Source organism: Suillus plorans (assembly GCF_016647745.1).
Source record: "Suillus plorans strain S12 chromosome Unknown HD556scaffold_1, whole genome shotgun sequence".
Taxonomy (NCBI): Eukaryota; Fungi; Basidiomycota; class Agaricomycetes; order Boletales; family Suillaceae; genus Suillus; species Suillus plorans.
This window is the reverse complement of record NW_024537385.1, coordinates 85574-103477: the sequence shown is the minus strand read 5'-3', so window position 1 is coordinate 103477 and position 17904 is coordinate 85574. Positions and strand designations below refer to the sequence as shown.

General features: G+C 46.8%; 6 protein-coding genes across 6 annotated transcripts; 1 reads left to right on the top strand and 5 right to left on the bottom strand.

The window, feature by feature from the left end:
* Positions 1–15: 15 nt before the first annotated feature.
* On the top strand, positions 16–663 carry HD556DRAFT_1428075 (uncharacterized protein; the record flags this gene model as incomplete). The annotated part of the gene is made up of 5 exons (XM_041304680.1): positions 16–75; positions 131–260; positions 312–409; positions 459–534; positions 584–663. The coding sequence occupies 5 exons, from the start codon at positions 16–18 to the stop codon at positions 661–663; spliced, it is 444 nt and encodes a 147-aa protein (XP_041167443.1).
* Positions 664–886: 223 nt separating this feature from the next.
* HD556DRAFT_1315559 (Cullin family-domain-containing protein) lies at positions 887–3958 on the bottom strand. The gene is made up of 11 exons (XM_041301128.1): positions 3695–3958; positions 3330–3634; positions 3194–3267; positions 3033–3140; positions 2664–2971; positions 2511–2617; positions 2029–2455; positions 1785–1972; positions 1516–1735; positions 1285–1457; positions 887–1222 (listed from the first exon to the last, which is right to left on the bottom strand). Exons 1-11 carry the CDS (start codon positions 3921–3923, stop codon positions 968–970), a joined length of 2394 nt encoding a protein of 797 aa, XP_041167442.1. The 5' UTR covers positions 3924–3958; the 3' UTR covers positions 887–967.
* A 206-nt stretch (positions 3959–4164) lies between these two features.
* On the bottom strand, positions 4165–5171 carry HD556DRAFT_2981 (uncharacterized protein). The gene is made up of 5 exons (XM_041310179.1): positions 5051–5171; positions 4858–4992; positions 4589–4808; positions 4479–4530; positions 4165–4424 (listed from the first exon to the last, which is right to left on the bottom strand). Exons 1-5 carry the CDS (start codon positions 5079–5081, stop codon positions 4221–4223), a joined length of 642 nt encoding a protein of 213 aa, XP_041167441.1. The 5' UTR covers positions 5082–5171; the 3' UTR covers positions 4165–4220.
* Positions 5172–6837: 1666 nt separating this feature from the next.
* On the bottom strand, positions 6838–8530 carry HD556DRAFT_1435502 (uncharacterized protein; the record flags this gene model as incomplete). Its single annotated transcript, XM_041305443.1, has 11 exons — positions 6838–7147; positions 7203–7422; positions 7482–7616; positions 7678–7737; positions 7985–7998; positions 8057–8085; positions 8141–8179; positions 8241–8255; positions 8308–8327; positions 8391–8423; positions 8485–8530. 11 exons carry the CDS (start codon positions 8528–8530, stop codon positions 6838–6840), a joined length of 921 nt encoding a protein of 306 aa, XP_041167440.1.
* Positions 8531–10371: 1841 nt separating this feature from the next.
* On the bottom strand, positions 10372–12860 carry HD556DRAFT_2670 (uncharacterized protein). Its single transcript, XM_041310072.1, has 4 exons — positions 11773–12860; positions 11025–11720; positions 10887–10971; positions 10372–10834 (listed from the first exon to the last, which is right to left on the bottom strand). The coding sequence occupies exons 1-4, from the start codon at positions 12748–12750 to the stop codon at positions 10542–10544; spliced, it is 2052 nt and encodes a 683-aa protein (XP_041167439.1). The 5' UTR covers positions 12751–12860; the 3' UTR covers positions 10372–10541.
* A 979-nt stretch (positions 12861–13839) lies between these two features.
* Positions 13840–16077, bottom strand: HD556DRAFT_1923 (uncharacterized protein). Its single transcript, XM_041309853.1, has 13 exons — positions 16064–16077; positions 15782–16007; positions 15685–15717; positions 15599–15618; positions 15532–15546; positions 15427–15465; positions 15344–15372; positions 15272–15285; positions 15183–15218; positions 14967–15026; positions 14774–14908; positions 14494–14713; positions 13840–14436 (listed from the first exon to the last, which is right to left on the bottom strand). Exons 2-13 carry the CDS (start codon positions 15852–15854, stop codon positions 14127–14129), a joined length of 984 nt encoding a protein of 327 aa, XP_041167438.1. The 5' UTR covers positions 15855–16007; positions 16064–16077; the 3' UTR covers positions 13840–14126.
* Positions 16078–17904: the final 1827 nt, after the last annotated feature.

Sequence of the window (17904 nt, the reverse complement as noted above, 5' to 3'; positions counted from 1 at the left end):
CCCTCCGGCAGCGCCATGCTGCAGGAACTCTCGCACATGGACCGTATCACTCAACTCCAAGATGAAATCCAACGCGTGGGTGCTCCATTCTCTCTTAACCCAATTAAAAATTTTAAGCAGCACGTTTCAGCTCCTAACAATCATGTCAAGCACCATCACCTACCTCACTGCCAGGTCTACGTTCCTGCAAGTCAGCGAGCGGATACCTATAACAAAGATTCGCAATCCGGATAAGTACGATGCCCCGGAATTATTCGAAGGTGTGTGTGACTAGGCATGCGTGCAGTCGTGGTGATTAAACAACGTTTTAGCAAACATGAACGAGCTCGTTCAGGATCTTATCGTTAAGGCAAAACAAATCGAATATCTCATTCAGTCGTTACCGGTCCCTGAACCAGAACAGCAGCAGGTCAGGCGTACGCAGGTTTTGATACAGCTAAAATGTAACTGTGGAACAGGCAAACCGACTTCAAGCACTGGAACAACAAACGCAAGACGCAAATGAAGAATATATCCAAGCGGTCGACCGCGCCAGTAAGCCATCATTTTCTTGCTGGTCTGCAAACAGTTGACCACTACCCAGAAAACCTCCATCGAAAAATATCCGAATTTCTGAGGACCATGTTGGACAACGCTGATGGTCCGGTCGAATCCATCCGCTGATTTAGACCTGTCTCAGTGGACCAATTGCATGATACGACAGTGCCCAGACAGATTTTGAATACCGTTCGGCCAATAGTTCCATCTCATCGTCATCCAAAAAGGAAGGTAGTGACAGCCGTGAAAACCGCTGGTGTATGATGTCGAGCTACGCTATCAACAAAGGAAAGTGTTTTTCCTTGGGATTCCTCGTGCATGTGCAGATGTTAAATGACCCTCAAAAAACAGACATGAGCGTTGAACGTCGAGCCACGATAGCCAACAAACGATGCACCTATATCACGTCGTCAGTACACATCATACGTCCCTACGCTACGTAAATATACAAATTGCGGTCCTCCTCATCCCGTCTCAAATACTCCTGCTCGACAAGTCCGTCAATCCGTTGCTTAATAACGCTCACGTCCGGCACAAAGTGACTCTTCACAGCATCAATCGTCTCATTCTTCAACTGCTCATGTGAAAGCTCCTTCTTCGCTTTCATAATCCGCACAATCGCTGCATCCAAATAGTGCTTCCGGTCTCCCTCGATGTGCGATTGAGCCCGTTGGTTTTCCTCGGCCTACAGGACAACCAACCGAATAAGAGGTGTAGATGCGCTTCATCACAAGAAGAGAAACCTACCGTCTCCTTCGCCTGAATAGAGTTGATGTGCACCTTCGCCCGCGGATCGGTGAACTCCGGATTAAAGTAAAAGACGTCGTTATCGTTCACGTCCTTCCCTACCGGACGCTTCTTCAACACCTTCTTGCTCGCGCATGCCAGACTCTGCAACGTCCTCTTCAGCTCCCCGTCGTCTATTTTGGAACTCACGTCAGTATCTCATAACAATCGTGAAAATTAACCGATACTTGCCCATACGCGTCTCCTCTAGGATGTATCTATACCCGATCTCTGTCTCCTTATTGAAGAGAAGTAGCACGACAGCTTGGTATAAGCTGACTGTGAGGTCTTTAGGACCAGCCGCAAACCGCGCCTTTACCGTAGCTGTCCCAAGCGAATGATCCCAATCGAGTTTATGCCCCTGATGTTTGATCTTGTAAAAAGTTGTGTAATGATTCAGATCTGCTTGCATCTAGTCATTGTCATGAGCTCACGCGGACACCGGAAACCGTATCGCTCACCGAAGAAGGCAAGTCCACATCTTTCTCTCGCGCAAGGAACGGCCAGACGCTGCGTTGCAAAACCATGACAGAGAGTTTCTTTGCGGAGCTGTCATCCCTGATACGAGCGTGATACTCCCGCATGATATCTCGCGAAAGCGCAAGGTCGTTGAACATATGATCTCCCATCCCAAACTCTGGATCATATTCTGCCCACCAATGATCAGCACGCGACTTCAAAAACAAAAGGTACCATATCACATACTCTCTTTGAGTTTCTTGAGCATGGCCTTCTCAAAATCATCAGATGCACTGCGTTCCAGCAACAATCTCTTCGCTAGCGCCCGATGATAAAACGTTCTGAACACATCCTTATCATCCGTAAACCTATAGAGAGCAAGAGCAGCATCCAGCAATGCCTCAAACGCAGCATCCGATATGCCCCGCTGTCCATGGCGCATAAGTCTATCGACATGCTTCGCAATCTGCTCGGCAGGCTTATTACGCCGCGCCTTGAACCCCTTGGTGAACGCATCGATGAGCCCATAGGAAAAGTCTTGGTTGTTTTGCTTAGTGGAAGGATCGAGGAATGCTTCCTTCAGTGTTGTATCTGCAAAGGACTTGAACTCGAGGAGACGGTTGACCATCTCGTCGTCCTTGGATGCATCTTTCACGAGATCTTGAACTGTTTTCTAGAGCATGAATATATCAGCGCGAGTTTGGGGAAAGAGCTGATGAGACACCCACCTGGACATAAGCCTTGAACTCCCGGCAAAGCACGGGCAGGCCGTCTACCGATGAAAACAGCGCATACGCTTTCTTCAGATCAGCAGTGCCCTTGCACTCCATGAAGACTGCACAATGTCAGCACGACGACTCCATGAACCCAGTCACACTAACCTTCTTTAGCCATCCACTCTAGCCTCCCCTCAAACAGCGCCCGAATAGCGGCATCCTTTACAAGCGCGATCGTACCATCGAGCATCACATCCCTTGCTCTACCCTGCTCCTCATTCGTCCGCTGGTTGCAGTGCGCAAGGAATACCTTCGCCTTGGCTTTCTCGACCTCGACCATCTGATACGACTCTTTTGAGAAGTACTCCCGAGTCTGCTCGACGAAGTGTCGCTCGAAGATCGCATCGTAAACGTGGTGTGTGATGAGGTGGGAGACAAGCTCTTTAAGGAAGGGGCGGTGGATGTGCACCTGTCTGGTTGATGGGTGAGTGTTGTGTCTAGGCAGATGAATGGAATGAATATCGAAGAACGTACCCTTCGTTCCTCTCCCATGTGACCCATGTGGATATGCCTTTCTGAAGCTTTTCCACAATGAAATAACCGCTAAATATGCGCTCTCTGAAACGAGTGAATGCGAGGTCGCTGAAGTTCTGAGCGTCAGCACGTGCAAAGAGTTCTCATGAAGAAAAAGTCACTGAATAGAAGGAAGACTAGGATTCTTGAGCACATAAGCACGATCGAGGTAGGTAAGGAGTGATTCCAGCAGTGCCTTGACATGAATCCGTGAATCAATAACCTGGCAAATCCCAAAACTCATTGTATGTCACTCACCACTTGTCCCTCAAACCATGCACACGTCTCGACGAAATGTCCGATCCACTCTACACCCTCCTTATTGGTTTTCTCAAGCTCTTCCGCCAGCCGATTGACGCATCTATGGATTTCGGCTTTCAACATCTCATACAAACCCTCACCCCTCCCAGCAACACACACGACGCCCCGGCATGCGGTGTAGACACCCTCATACGTCGTACTCAACTCATTAGATCCTTTCTCCAAGAGTGCCCTGATGCTGCGAGATAGCCGCACAAACAAGTTATCAGAAACCTTGTTCAACGCAGATCCGACGATACCGCCTACAATGCCCACCATCCTGACATGAGCGCCACACCTCAAGAACAAAATGGAATGCAAACCTGCAAAACCATGGACCTGAATCCTTACTGGGCCACCTCTGTCGACATTCTTGCCTTTAACACTATCGCGCGACCTGGATGCAGAACCGGAGTCAGAGTCGGCGTCCAAGCGTGGAGTTTTGCGTGGATGAGATGCCGACTGATTATCAACGTCGACTACTGTGGACCGGTAAGCTGTAAATGCCTTGGATGTGTCTGAAAATGTGAGCAAGCTGATCACATCGGTCATCTCGCAATTGATTCTAGTTTGAAAGTTACTTCGGAGGCCTCATTATGTAAACTTGCTAATTGACATTCCCGAAGATAAGTGCTTAGTTATGCCTTATAATTAGGGATGCGCGCCGACGCCTGGCCAGTCACATTTACTACGTGTTGGGTTTGCCATATATACGGCGAGGCTATTTCTCAAACATAATACATATCAATCATACGGTACCATGGCGAAACTCCGAAATCCAAACAGCATTCTCAACCTTCCTGCAATACACCAACGCCAAGATATCAATGTCATGGAGCATTTCCCATACTACACACCGCTATCAGTCGACACGACTGTGCACTCCTGGAATGCAATCGTAGTCATGGCAGTTGCTCTGTCGGAGTCATCCACAAGCCTAGTGCTGTGTTCTCGAACGCTGAGGACGAGGCGCGGTCCCAGCAAAAACATCTGCAAAAGCGCGGAAATCAGCGCAACAGCGAAATAAAGCACATCTCCCTCAGAAATTCCGTCCTGCACAATCGAGGAGCAGTCAGATGGATATGAGTCAGCAGCGGATGGGCCCACCGGTAGATTTGGAGAGACCAAGCTCATGCGGAAGGAAGCAACAGCAAGAAAGCTAACGTGCGGAACTTCAGCGTTAAAATGACAATAAGTTGCTCATGTTACGAGCTCACCTTGCAAAGTAAAACACATGACTTTTTATTAACATCGTGAAAACGTCCTCAATAATCGATCTTGTCAATAGTCGTTCGCGGAAATGCTTTATAGCAATACGGACTGAAAGATACAACGCGAGAGCTTCCCATACAGTGCCGAGTATCCAAGTGACAGCTGATAGAAGAAAGCTATTTCCCCAGTCTTTGCACTGATAAGTACCAGAGAGGACGACCTCCTCTGTTATTTGTCTTGTGAGTCTGACACTCTAAAATCATTTTTGCATTACCTCCTGTAAGATGCGAGCTTTGTATTACCGTGATTACTCCGCTAGTAATCGTCAAGGCAAGGAAGAATACAACGAGAAAGATGAGCATTTTTCTCGATCGCTGATACATGGCATGCAACCGAGCGATCATGATCACTAGCATGATATTTCAGCCAAGTTAATAATAGCGGTGTACTAAAACTAAATAACTCACCGCCCAGGATGATGTTTGCGATAGTAAACATCCACCATTGTTCGAAATTGAAAAAAATGCCTGAAAAAGACAATCAGCAATGAGCATTATAGGGGACCAAGTCCAATCTCACAGCTGTTCAGATGTTACATTTGATCAACGACATCGAGAATGTCACTCACCCCTACATGAGAGAATCGTGAGTTGGACGGTAATGGGACGCATTGCTCGGATTACTCACAGCATCTGTCACGTAGACTGTCGTGATATTTGCTACATGCCACAGTTTGGTATATGTGAGAAGACATTAAAGGTCGAAGAGACACACCCGGTATATCGAGGCTGGTTACGAGATATGGCTGATTAGCGCAGCTTGAGTATCAACGTGATGACCTTGCAAACATACATAGCGTATAGAATTCCACCATAGCGCAACTGGAATGTCGTAAGGTAAGCGCACTTGCCAATTGCAACTTGGTAAGGTACGTACAGCGAGATATAAAACACTCATGACGGACCAACGTCGCTTCTATTTTGAGTTATCATCCAGTTGTCCTTAGACTTCTAACATAGTAGTACTGCGCTCACCCAGACTAGTTCAACCTGCAAAACAGTTAGTGATGAGACGGCAGCTTTGCCAGCAATGACATCAACCTACCTCTCGTTCGAATGTCAGAGCTTGAGAGTAGCACAGAAACATCAGAAACTTCTTCAGCAACTAGTAACCCGTGTCCTGCTTACCCCAATCATATATCACCACAACAGTGGACCCAACTGGAACCAATTACTAAAAGGTCGATGATAGAGCCAACAACAACCGGCTTGCTTTACGAACCTACATAATAGCTTTGCATGTGATCAAAATCGATATACGGCCACATGCTGGGACTGTTTGAGACTAGGGTCATATTGAAGGGAGTGGGGGTCAGTGAATGGGGAACTTGAGTACCCGAATAGTGAGTACTAATACTCGAAGATATAGTACATTACGGGGCCCGACTTGATTGAATTTAGGCTGGTTTTCGCTGTGGCGGTATAAACACCGCGTTTCAAAAACCTGTTTATGGATTGCACGTACGACTCGTTATATATCGATGCCGTTTCTCGAGAGCTTCTTGTAATTTGCGGCTGGCACGGATCAGGGAAATGCTGTAAGATCATTGGCATCTTGTTTCACAAACTTGCATAATAGCTACCATCCTGATAAGTTTGATTTGACAACAACGACCTGGGATCGTTTGAGAACACTGTCCTATTTGAGGGATAGTGTCAATGCGCGTGTGGCGAAGTCGAGGTGGACTTCTAATGATCATCATCAAAATGATGATGACAAAATCCCCCAAGTCTGAACTTGCCTTATGCGGACACTTTCCCGCGCCACAAGCTTGTGAGAGCCGACCTCGCATGTTGAACGTTGAACACCACTCCCTCAGACATATAGCAACACACTTGTGTGTTTCTAAGGTTCCCATCAGTCTCACATGCCTCTGGTAAGTTTAGATATTATTCATGCTCCCCAGATATGTGAAATTGCTAATTGACATTCTCAAAGATAAGATGACACTGCTGCTTAGCTTTCATTGATTATGCCTTACGGATGGCGCTGACGCGGACGCCTGGCCAGTCACATTTTACTACACGTGTTGGGTTTGCCAAATATATGGCGAGGCTATTTCTCGAACATAATTGAAAATATATACATATCAATCGTACGGTACCATGGCGAAACTCCGAAATCCAAACAGCATTCTCAACCTCCCTGTAATACACCAATGCCAAGATGTCAATGTCATGGAGTATTTCCTATATTACACACCACCATCAGTCGACACGGGTGTGCACTCCTGGAATACAATCGTAGTCATGACAGTTGCTCTGTCGGAGTCAACCACAAGCCTAGTGCTGTGTTCTCGAACGCTGAGCACCAGGCGCGGTCCCAGTAAAAACATCTGCAAGAGCGAGGAAAGTAGCGCAACAGCGTAATAAAGCTCAGCTCCCACAGAACTTTCGTTCTGCACAATCGAGGAGCAGTCAGATGGATATGAGCCAGCAGCGGATGGGCCCACCAGTAGATTTGGAGAGGCGAAGCTAATGCGGAAGGAAGCAACAGCAACAAAGCTAATGTGCGGAACTTCAGCATTAAAACAATAAGTCGCTCACGTTACAAGCTCACCTTGCAAAGTAAAATACATGACTTTTTATTAACATCGTGAAAAAGTCCTCAATAATCGATCCTGTCGATAGTCGTTCGCGGAGATGCTTTATAGCAATACGGACTGAAAGATACAATGCAAGGGCTTCCCATACAGTGCCGAGTATCCAAGTGACAGCTGATAGAAGAAAGCTATTCCCCTCGTAATTGCACTGATGAGTACCGGAGAGAACGAGCTCCTCTGTTATTTGTCTCATGAGTTTGACACTTTGAAATCCTACATGCGTTACCAAAGCTTACCTCCTGTAAGATGCGAGCTTTGTATCACCGTGATTACTGCGCTAGTAATCACCACGGTAAGGAAGAATACAACGAGAAAGATGAGTATTTTTCTCGATCGCTGATACATGGCATGCAACCGAGCGATCATGATCACTAGCATGATATTTCAGCCAAATTAATAGCACTATTCATATATCGAAGCCAAGTAGCTCACCACCCAGGATGATGTTTGCGATGGTAAATGTCCACCATTGTTCGAAATCGAAAAACGTGCCTGAAAAAGACAATCAGCAATGAGCATTATATGGGACTAAGTTCGATCTCACAGCTGTTCAGATGTTACATTTAATCAACGATATCCAGAATGTCACTCACCCCTACATGAGAGAATCGTGAGTTGGACGGTAATGGGACGCATTGCTCGGACTACTCACAGCATCTGTCACGTAGACTGTCGTGATATTTGCTACATGCCACAGTTTGATATATGTGAGAAGACATGAAGAGTCGGAGAGACACACCCGGTATATCGAGGCTGGTTACGAGAAATAGCTTATTAGTACAGTGCTAACGTGTTGGCCTTGCAAACGTACACAGCATATAGTATTCCACCATAGCGCAACTGGAATGTCGTAAGGTAAGCGCACTTGCCAATTGTAACTTGGTAAGGTACGTACAGCGAGATATAAGACACTCATGACGGACCAGCGTCGCTTCTATTTCGAGTTCGAAAATCATTTAGTTGTTCTTAGACTTCTAACATAGTACTGCGCTCACCCAGACTAGTTCAACCTACAAAACCGTAAGTGATGAGACGGCAGCTCTGGCAATGACATCAACCTACCTCTCGTTCGAATGTCAGAGCTTGAGAGTAGCACAGAAACATCAGGAACTTCTTCAGCAACTAGTAACCCGTGTCCTGCTTACCCCAATCATATATCACCACAACAGTGGACCCAACTGGAACCAATTACTAAAAGGTCGATGATAGAGCCAACAACAACCGGCTTGCTTTACGAACCTACATAATAGCTTTCCATACGATCGAATTCGATATACGGCCACATGTTGGGACTATTTGAAAACTAGGGTCATATTGAAGGGAGTTGGGGTCAGTGAATGGCGAACTTGAATACCCGAATAGTGAGTACTGATACTCGTAGATATAGTACATCGCGGGGCCCGACTTGATTGAAGCTGGTTTTCGCTGTGGGCGCGATATAAACACCGCATTTCAAAAACCTGTTTTGATGGATTTATCAGCGATTGCACCGTGCACGTACGACTGTGATGCCGTTCTCGAGAGCTTCTTGTAATTTGCGGCTGGCACGGATCAGGGAAATGCTGTAAGATCATTGCAGGCGACATTCACATCTGACTTGTTTCACAAACTTGCATAATAGCTACCATCCCCATAATTTTGGTTTCACAATTGCAACTCGTTTGAGAACACCGTCCTATTTGAGGGATAATGTCGGTGTGTGGCGAAGTCGAGGTGGACTGCTAATGATGCTGTCCTATGATCGGAACATCCAGGACTCGAATCAGCTCTCGGATTGGCTGTGCATGCAGTGAGTTTATTGTTGTATGAAATCAAGGTGAAGTTACTGGCCTATCAATGACAATACTGTCTCAAAAAGCTATTCGTGTTGCAGCTCGCTGTCAGGGATATCAGGACTCGAGTTTTTTCCAAGGCGTCAGCGGAATAATCAATTCATTAACAATACAGGCCTAGATCGACCTGACTCCTCCAAGTCCCACCACCGGAAGCAGACTCGGACGTACAACATCATAGGAATTCTGCAATCGAATTTTAATCGAATTAGATGATGATGACTGGTAGCCCTCGGAGTCTGAGGCATGCCAGTGGCCGCAACTTGGCAAGGCTCGATAAATGAAGCTTATCCTTGAAAGAAAGATTCTGGTTCACTCTTTGGCCTGCCAGTAGGCTATCAAAAACGGTTCGATTTGGTGGTAACCTCTGGAGCAGGTGGCAGACAGCCTAAGCGAAACCAATGTCAAGAGAATGCCGGGTCGACAACTTGTGTTGATAGTACTGCGGCACAGCAAATAGCTCTAAGAGGAAAAGTATTTTTCAATCTCCGTGGACGAATCCGATCGCGAGTAATCATGACATTCATTCCAAAGATACGTGAGCAGCCTGAGGCAAGGAATCTTATCATCAAGGATTATTCAGTAAATACAAGATGACGTAGAGTAGGCAGTGCGAGTCAGGAAAACAAGTAATACAGATATCCGAGTCAAGCATGATTAGCAAACTGATGAAGTTACACGGTCTCTAAAAGTCGAAATTTGTTTCGCTGTCAGCATCATATTTGCCAATGATGACTGGGACGTGGGTCATGATGAGATTAGTGGTGAGCAACGGAAAGTGGTCCTTGTTGATGGTATCGTGGTAGCGTGAGTTCTCGCGAAACATTCTGATGGCTTCGTAGCGTCATGGATATCGTTGTGTTATGGAGGTGAGTGTTGGCTGTCGTGAGTGTCGTGAAATGGTGTTTGTCTGAGTGTCGTGGGTGGTCTTGCTTGCCAGTGGTGTGGCGTTAGTATCGCGATGCATGTCATACTCTTCTGGTCAGCTTGTCGCCTATGTTGAGCAAGTCTGAAATGTCGTGAACCGTGGTGATAGGCGTTGTCCGTCGTAAGTATCGCGAAATTGAGTGTCGTGGGTGGTCTTGCTTGGTAGTGCCGTGGCATTACTATCGTGATGCATGTCATTCAATGGTCGTGATGATATCGTGCTCTTCTCGTCAGCTTGTGGCCTGTGTTGAGCAAGTCCAGAATGTTGTGAACCGTGGTGATAGGCGTTGTCTGTCGTAAGTATCGGGAAACGGTCTTTGTCTGAGCGTCGTAGCCCGTTCATGAGAGCGGTCTCGCTTGATAGTGTCATGGTGTTAGTATCATGATGCATGTCATGATGGCGTCGTATTTTCTCGTTGGTATGTGTGGCCTGTGACCTTGGTGGGCTATCGCAGTGTTTGTTGTCAGTAGGCGGTAGTTGTCAGTGTTGTAAGTATTAGTGAAGCCGCAATGGAGGGGCGTAAAACGTTAGAGGTGTCAGCAAGTGTCTCGCCGGGGTAGCAAAGGTGGAAAAGTGGTGGTAGCTGGAATCGTGGCCACGACTGCATTTGTTCGATGGCGAAGTGACGCAAGACGGGCCTTGATTCGCGAACCAGGCTCTAAAACATAAAATGTGTCTAATGTAAGAGGGAGCTGCGATCCTGGCGACTTCCGGTGGTCGCCGACCAGCATCGAGGTGAGCCCCACCTCCGCCATGGCAGTGACCCAGCCGTCCATGAGGGATGATTGATCGGCACAAATCTGTTTGCAGACTTGCGCAAGGTGGCCGACTAGTAGTACCGAAATCAATAAGCAATTACGGTTTGAAAAGGAATGACCGACCGATCCTGTGGGCGTGTCGCCGGAGGCGAGAACGCACGATGCTGTGGCAAGCAGAGTCCATTCGCAAAGATCTAGCAGGTTTGCGCTAACGAAGTATGATGAGTGACATGCCAAGCCTGATGATGAATATGCCCGTACCTTCTGCTGCTTCAGTTTATATGGGCGCGACTTCTCAGGAAGCGCTGTGAGAGGTAGAGGGATGAGTCGATCAGCGGCATATTTAGTAACGAGTATCAGGGGCTTTAGCCAGGAGGCAGCAGCCTTGGTCTTGTGAGCTAGCACGTCAGTGGGTCGGGCGGATTCAGAAGGGTTAGTGTCAGTTTTCGTAGACGATGACATTGGGAAACTATTGAGTGGAGCAAGTGGCCGAAAGTTTGGCGGATGAGAGGGAACATTGCGGATGGCGAGAGCATTTTCGACAGGGAGAGCATTTTCTATGACGAGACCATTGTTGGCGATGAGAGCTGGCATGCATGGGGGCAGGGTGTCGATGTGGTGTTCGACGTCTTTGGTGTCTAATGCTTCGTCAGTGCCAGTGAAGACGCCCTCCAAGTGTACGAAGTCATCCTTGGGGACTACGGATGGACTGCTATGGAGGGAATTCGTCGTCTGAAGCGGGGCATCCGTGAGGTGTACGGATCCAGGAACAGAATGGCTAGTAGTACACGTAGGCGTTGTCCGGCATTTGTCGGCTAGTAGGACAAGTGGCTGAATGTACGGCGTACAGAAGGGGCTAATAATGTCGATGGTTGTACTTGGGGTTGGGACATCAACGCGGACATTATCTGTAGCGTGCGCTGGTGCTCGCACCCCAGGCTGTGGTATAGTGTTGTCCTGGAGTGATCCAAATGTTAGGCAATGAAAAGTTAGATATGATACTCCGTACCTTGTCAGAAAAGATGACCTTTGAGTCATCATCGCAGGCTACAAGGGTGGTATCTGATGCGATAGAGAGGCGCTTACAATTGGCGAAATGTGACAAATCGAGGGTAGTAGTTATGTCGTTGGGCATTGATCTGAATACAGGTGACGATGACAATGAAAATAGTAGCCAGAGATCCTTCAAGCAGTCGTCGTCGCAGGCTACCAGGGCAGTATTTGATGTGATCGACAGGTCAAGAGTAGTGATGTTGTGCGATATTGTCGATCTGAATACAGGTGACGATGACAACGAAGATGGTAGCAAGACGTCCTTCGAATGGTCGTCGTCGCAGGCTACAAGGGTAGTATCTGATGTGATGGAGAGGCGCTTACAGTTGTCGAAATATGGCAAATCCGGAGTAGTGATGTCGTTGGGCATTGTTGATATGGATACAGGTGACGATGACAATGAGGGTGGTAGCAAGACGTCCTTCAAGCGGTCGTCGTCGCAGGCTACAAGGGTAGTATTTGATGTGATGGAGAGGCGTTTACAATTGCCTGAGTATGACAAATCGAGAGTAGTTATGTTGTGTGATATCGTCGATCTGAATACAGGTGACGATGACACTGAAGATGGAGATGACTGTAGAAAAGACCTCCGGGCTGGAACTGGCAACACGAAATTCGCGGGTGGGTGACGATCCGGAGTACCTTGATGTAACTTGCACGCTGGGCACGTCGTTCCCAGCAGCCTTGGTGCTGCATCGGGACCGTGCCCACCAGTGGAGGATCCACTGGTATCGTTGCTCAGATACATTGAAGCGGCCTCATCGGCAGCTAGGATCAAGATAATTGTCGACTTGAATGCCGACACGACGAGGCCGGCGGTACCCTTCCTTGGTCCAGATCGGATTGGACGGAGAACCGTTTCCTCGAAGAACGATACCGAGATTAAGGCCGTAATGGTGAAACGTGAAGCAACGTAGAAGGTAGTAGAAATCATAATGTTGGCAGAATATCGTTGAATGTAGGGTAATGCTGGCAAGATATTCGACGGGGTGATTCCAGGATACCCCGCGATATTTATACCGGTTATGAATATTTGTGCGTGCTTGCCTGGATAAACGCGACGCGTCAGTCACGTGTTGACAAATCAGCAACGTAGTTGCAAGTTGCAACAAAACATTCGAATAATTCAATGATTTTTTGGCCTAGATTGGACAACGCATGTATATATCGTCTCAAGACTTGCTGTCCATTTTACATCACGCATCCGCTGGTGTTATTGTTTGCATTCAAGTTCGAGGAGCTCGTCATAACGGACACATCTGAATCATGTACCTTCCAGTATAACTTACAAGGTATGACACCTTTTTCATGGACTTATATCATCCCGCAAAATATTCCCTGTTGAGAATATTGAGGCAATTCACAGACTTACTTTCCTTTCGTCACGAAACCTATTGGTCGACGAATTCAACGATCAAATTCTAGACACTCGAGCTGCCCGGTGACTACCGTGAGTGTAGGATGATGGTACATTGAATGAAATGCTAAAAGATTCGCTGATTGCTATTACATCGTAAAAGAAGCAGACCACGCGCCCATTGACGCGCCTGGATAAACACCAGGTTACTTGGCAATGTTTACTGTGTCCGGAATCCCTCGTCATCGACTGGATCTCGAGATAAATTGCGTGTGCGCGATTCAACGCAACCTCTCGGTCGAAAAGGGAAAGGGCTTGGTGAGAACTGTACGAGTACAATAACAGCTCTACGTCGTCGATTCTCGAAGTGCAATTGCTCAACAATCTCGGGAACCGCTGCATTCCACGTATTGCGTGTTCTTTTTATCCTTACCGCTCCAGTTGGACAGTGAATTGCAAACAATTTCTTTTGCGACTATTTCCAATGGCTGCCAGCCTAGGTCTCTCTCTCTCGCACAGTTCTCAATCTTACAACAGACCCTTTTACTCGTGGTCAACTATATACTGCACTATCCCGAGTCAAAAGCCGTTGAGATACGTTATGCTTATTTGCAGGAGGAAATGCTAAGAAAGACAGCGCAAATATAGCGTGCACAAGTCTGCTTTTGTAATAAAGCGACCGCTTGTATAGAATATGATAATATTGTCAACGACAGCGATCTGGACAGCCTGATCCATACTGCCGTTACCCTCGATATCCAGCATAATATTTGTTACGACGGTACGTGTGTTTATCAGATTCGAAGCATAATTGAATGTGTATGAAAACATATGGCGAGGCGATTTCTCAAACATAATTGGACAAACATATCAATCAGTACCATGATGAAACTCCGAAATCCAAACAGCCTCCCTACAATACGTCAACGCCAAGATATCAATATCTTCCCCTACTACACACCACCACCAGTCGACACGACTGCACTCTGCTGGAAGGCAAGTGTAGTCACGCCAGTTGCTTCGTCGAAGTTATTCACGAGCCTAGCGCTGTGTTCTCGAACGCTGAGCACGAGGCGCGGTCCCAGTAAAAACATCTGCAAGAGCGAGGAAAGTAGCGCAACAGCGTAATAAAGCTCAGCTCCCGCAGAACTTTCGTTCTGCACAATCGAGGAGCAGTCAGATGGATGCGAGTCAGTAACGGATGGGCCCACCGGTAAATTTGGAGAGATGAAGCTAATGCGGAAGGAAGCAACGGCAACAAAGCTGGAACATACAGAACATCAACATTAAAACGATAAGTCGCTCAAGTCACGAGCTCACCTTGCAAAGTAAAATACATGACTTTTTATTAACACCGTGAAACAGTCCTCAATAATCGATCCTGTCGATAGTCGTTCACGGAAATGGTTCATAGCAATCCTGACTGAAAGATATAATGCGAGAACTTCCCATACAGTGCCGAGTATCCAAGTGATGGCTGATAGAGGAAGGCTAGTTCCCTCGTAATCGCACTGATAAATACCAGAGAGGACGAGCTCCTCTGTTATTTGTCTTGTGAGCCTAACCTTCCTGAAGCCCTTCGTGCATTATCGAAGCCTACCTGCTGTAAGATGTGTGCTTTGTATTACCGTGATTACTCCGCTGATGATCGTCACGGTAGAGAAGAATACAACGAGAAAGATCAGCATCTTTCTCGATCGCTGATACATGGCATGCAACCGAAAAATCATGATCACTAGCATGGTATTTCAGCCAAGTTAATAATAGCGGTGTAATAAAGCTAAGTAGCTCACCGCCCAGGATGATGTTTGCGATGATAAACACCCACCATTGTTGGAAATCGAAAAAAATGCCTGAAAAATGCAATCAGCAATGAGCATTACAGGGGACTAAGTCCAGTCTTACAGCTGTTCACATGTTACATTTTATTAACAATATCGAGAATGTCACTCACCCCTACATGAGAGAATTGTGAGTTGGACGGTAATGGCACCCATTGCTCAGGTTACTCACAGCATCTGTCAAGTAGAGTGTCGTGATATTTGCTACATGCCACAGTTTGGTATATGTGAGAAGACACGAAGAATGGGAGACACACCCGGCACATCAAGGCTGGTTACGAGAGATGGCTTATTAGTACAGTGCTATCGTGTTGGCCTTGCAAACGTACACAGCGTATATTATTCCACCATAGCGCAACTGGAATGTCGTAAGTTAAGCGCACTGCCAATTATAACTTGTTAAGGTACGTACAGCGAGATATAAGACACTCATGACGGACCAACGTCGCTTCTATTTCGAGTTCACATCGAAAATCATTCAGTTGCCCTTGGACTTCTAACATAGTACTATACTCACCCAAACTAGTTCAACCTACAAAACCATTAGTGATGAGACGGCGGCTCTGGCAATGGCATCAACCTACCTCTTGATCGAATGTCAGTACTTAGGAGTAGCATGGAAACATCAGCAACTTCCTTGGTAACTAGTGGCAACCCATGTCCTGCTCACCCCAGTCGTATATTACCGCAACAGTGGACACAACTGCGGAACCAAATTATTAAAAAGTCGATGATAGAGCCAACATCAACCGGCTTGCTTCACGAACCTGTATAATAGCTTTCAGCGCGATCAAATCCGATAGACGGCCACATGGTGGGACTATTTGAGACTACGGTCATACTGAAGGAAAGTGGGGTCGGTGAATGGCGAACTTGAGTACTTGAATGGTGAGTAACTCGTAGATAAAGATTTCGTGGCCCGACTTGGTTGAATTTTGGCCGGTTTCCAGTGTGGGTGCGATAATGATAAACGCCGCGTTTCAACTATTCATCCTGTCTCGTCAGCAATCGTACCATCACTTCTACCGCGCCGCTTAATCGGCACCTACAGAAGTCGGCAGAGATGCAAATGTTACCATATGTTACATAGGCCGGTTTCAAAGTCAACTGAGCAGTCAAGCTGCTAGCAAGAGGGCAAAGTCAGTTAGTATTCGGTGTGAATGAGCAAATGCAGTATTTACTACTAATTGATATGAGATGTGTTCAAGTACAAAAGTGACCCACTAGTGCTGTAAGCTCCTAGCTTTCCTCATCTACCGCTGCTAGACTTGAGAGTTTGAGATCTTGAGAATGCAGACCAGCGGCTATCGATATCAGCGGCCGTAACAAACCCCATGCGTCAGTCACGTGTTGAAAAATCAACCTATGATGTTTGTGCAATGCAAAGTACCAACGGTCAGTTCGAACTTGAGCTCGACCTCCTCCTGCCCACGAAAGCCATGAGCAGTCGAATGATCGAATGTGGTTGTTATGCTTGTCACAGCTATACTCGATCAATCGCAACCTTGAGCTTTATATGACTCACCTCTAACTTTCGTCTTTTTTTCGGTCATGGCCCGACGGCGACACGACTATGGAAAGTTGAAAATGCGATAGACAGTGATTGTTCATTGCTTTCCTCATACGCAGACTGATTAGCTTGTTATGTCAAATGCAGTATTTTGCCCCACTTTGAAGTCGTTGACTCAAGCTATCTCGGAATAAACGCCACATTCGAGTTGTGAGAGACTCAGGCTTGTCTTGATACGAGCCTCCCAGGCGGTCCGCCCTGCCCTACCCCATCGAAGGTCTTCATTGTTAAGCGATGGACAGGTATAATCAAGGCGCAGCGTTGTTCTCGAGCGCTAAGACATCTTGTTCGTTTCCAGCACGTGAAGAAATAGTGGTTTCTAATATGGGAGTCGATTCGTCTTGAACGACGCGATACAACAACCATCGCAACTAAGTGTCTCGTTTCGAGATCGGATCCCTGTTCTTGTTCTCAGTACGTAGTGATTGATGTCACCTGAAACAAAATGGTTAAATACCTTCCAAAAGACAATGGTTCTGCGGCCTAGGCCTTAGATCGGACAATGCACGCATAGTCTCGGATGCACAGCACCTCCAAAAGACTAGATGCCATTTTGACACATCCGCTGGTGTTATTTTTGCATTCGAGGAGCTCGTCGAAGCTATCCAAAACGGACACATCAATTCGTGGCTGTTCCTTTCAGTATTACTTACGAGGTAAGCTGTCGATGGCTCGATCTTGTGACAGCATCTGGAAAAACTGTTCAAGGTTATTGGAAGCAGATTGCATGCAAACCTGCATACCGGTGGTACCTTGTCATTGATGGCCGAGGCCTTACCAACGCTATGGATCTGCCGGCGTATAGCGCGGAGAGTCTTACTCATACGCAGCACAAGGACATCATCGTCACGACTCATGCATCATGCACATGGCTGCCCCTTGATAATCTATTCACCATCTTCAAATTACAATACAAACATGGCACAAGTGCGCGATCGGTGTATTCATCCCATCGAGCTTTTCAAGTGCCGACACTTTCTTGCGGTTGATGGGCGTAGCATGCGACGGTGGACGATCAAATATAGTAGCCCCGGACGGAACCCTATGCAAGATATTAAATTTTCATTGGGGGCTAGCCTCAGCCATGAAAAGTAACCTCTCTAAAGGAGACTTGCAACGATGTTATGCACAACGTTGACATGAGATCATATCTCATCATGGGGTTTATGAAGGTGTTATGAACGTAGCTCTGTTTCAAGGTACACCTTACATATATCCTTTTTCGTAGACTCATCACCTTGTATCATATCCCCATCCCCTATTGAGAATTCAGAATTGACAGCCCCTCACTCGGTCCGATACCCAAACTGCAGTGCGCAC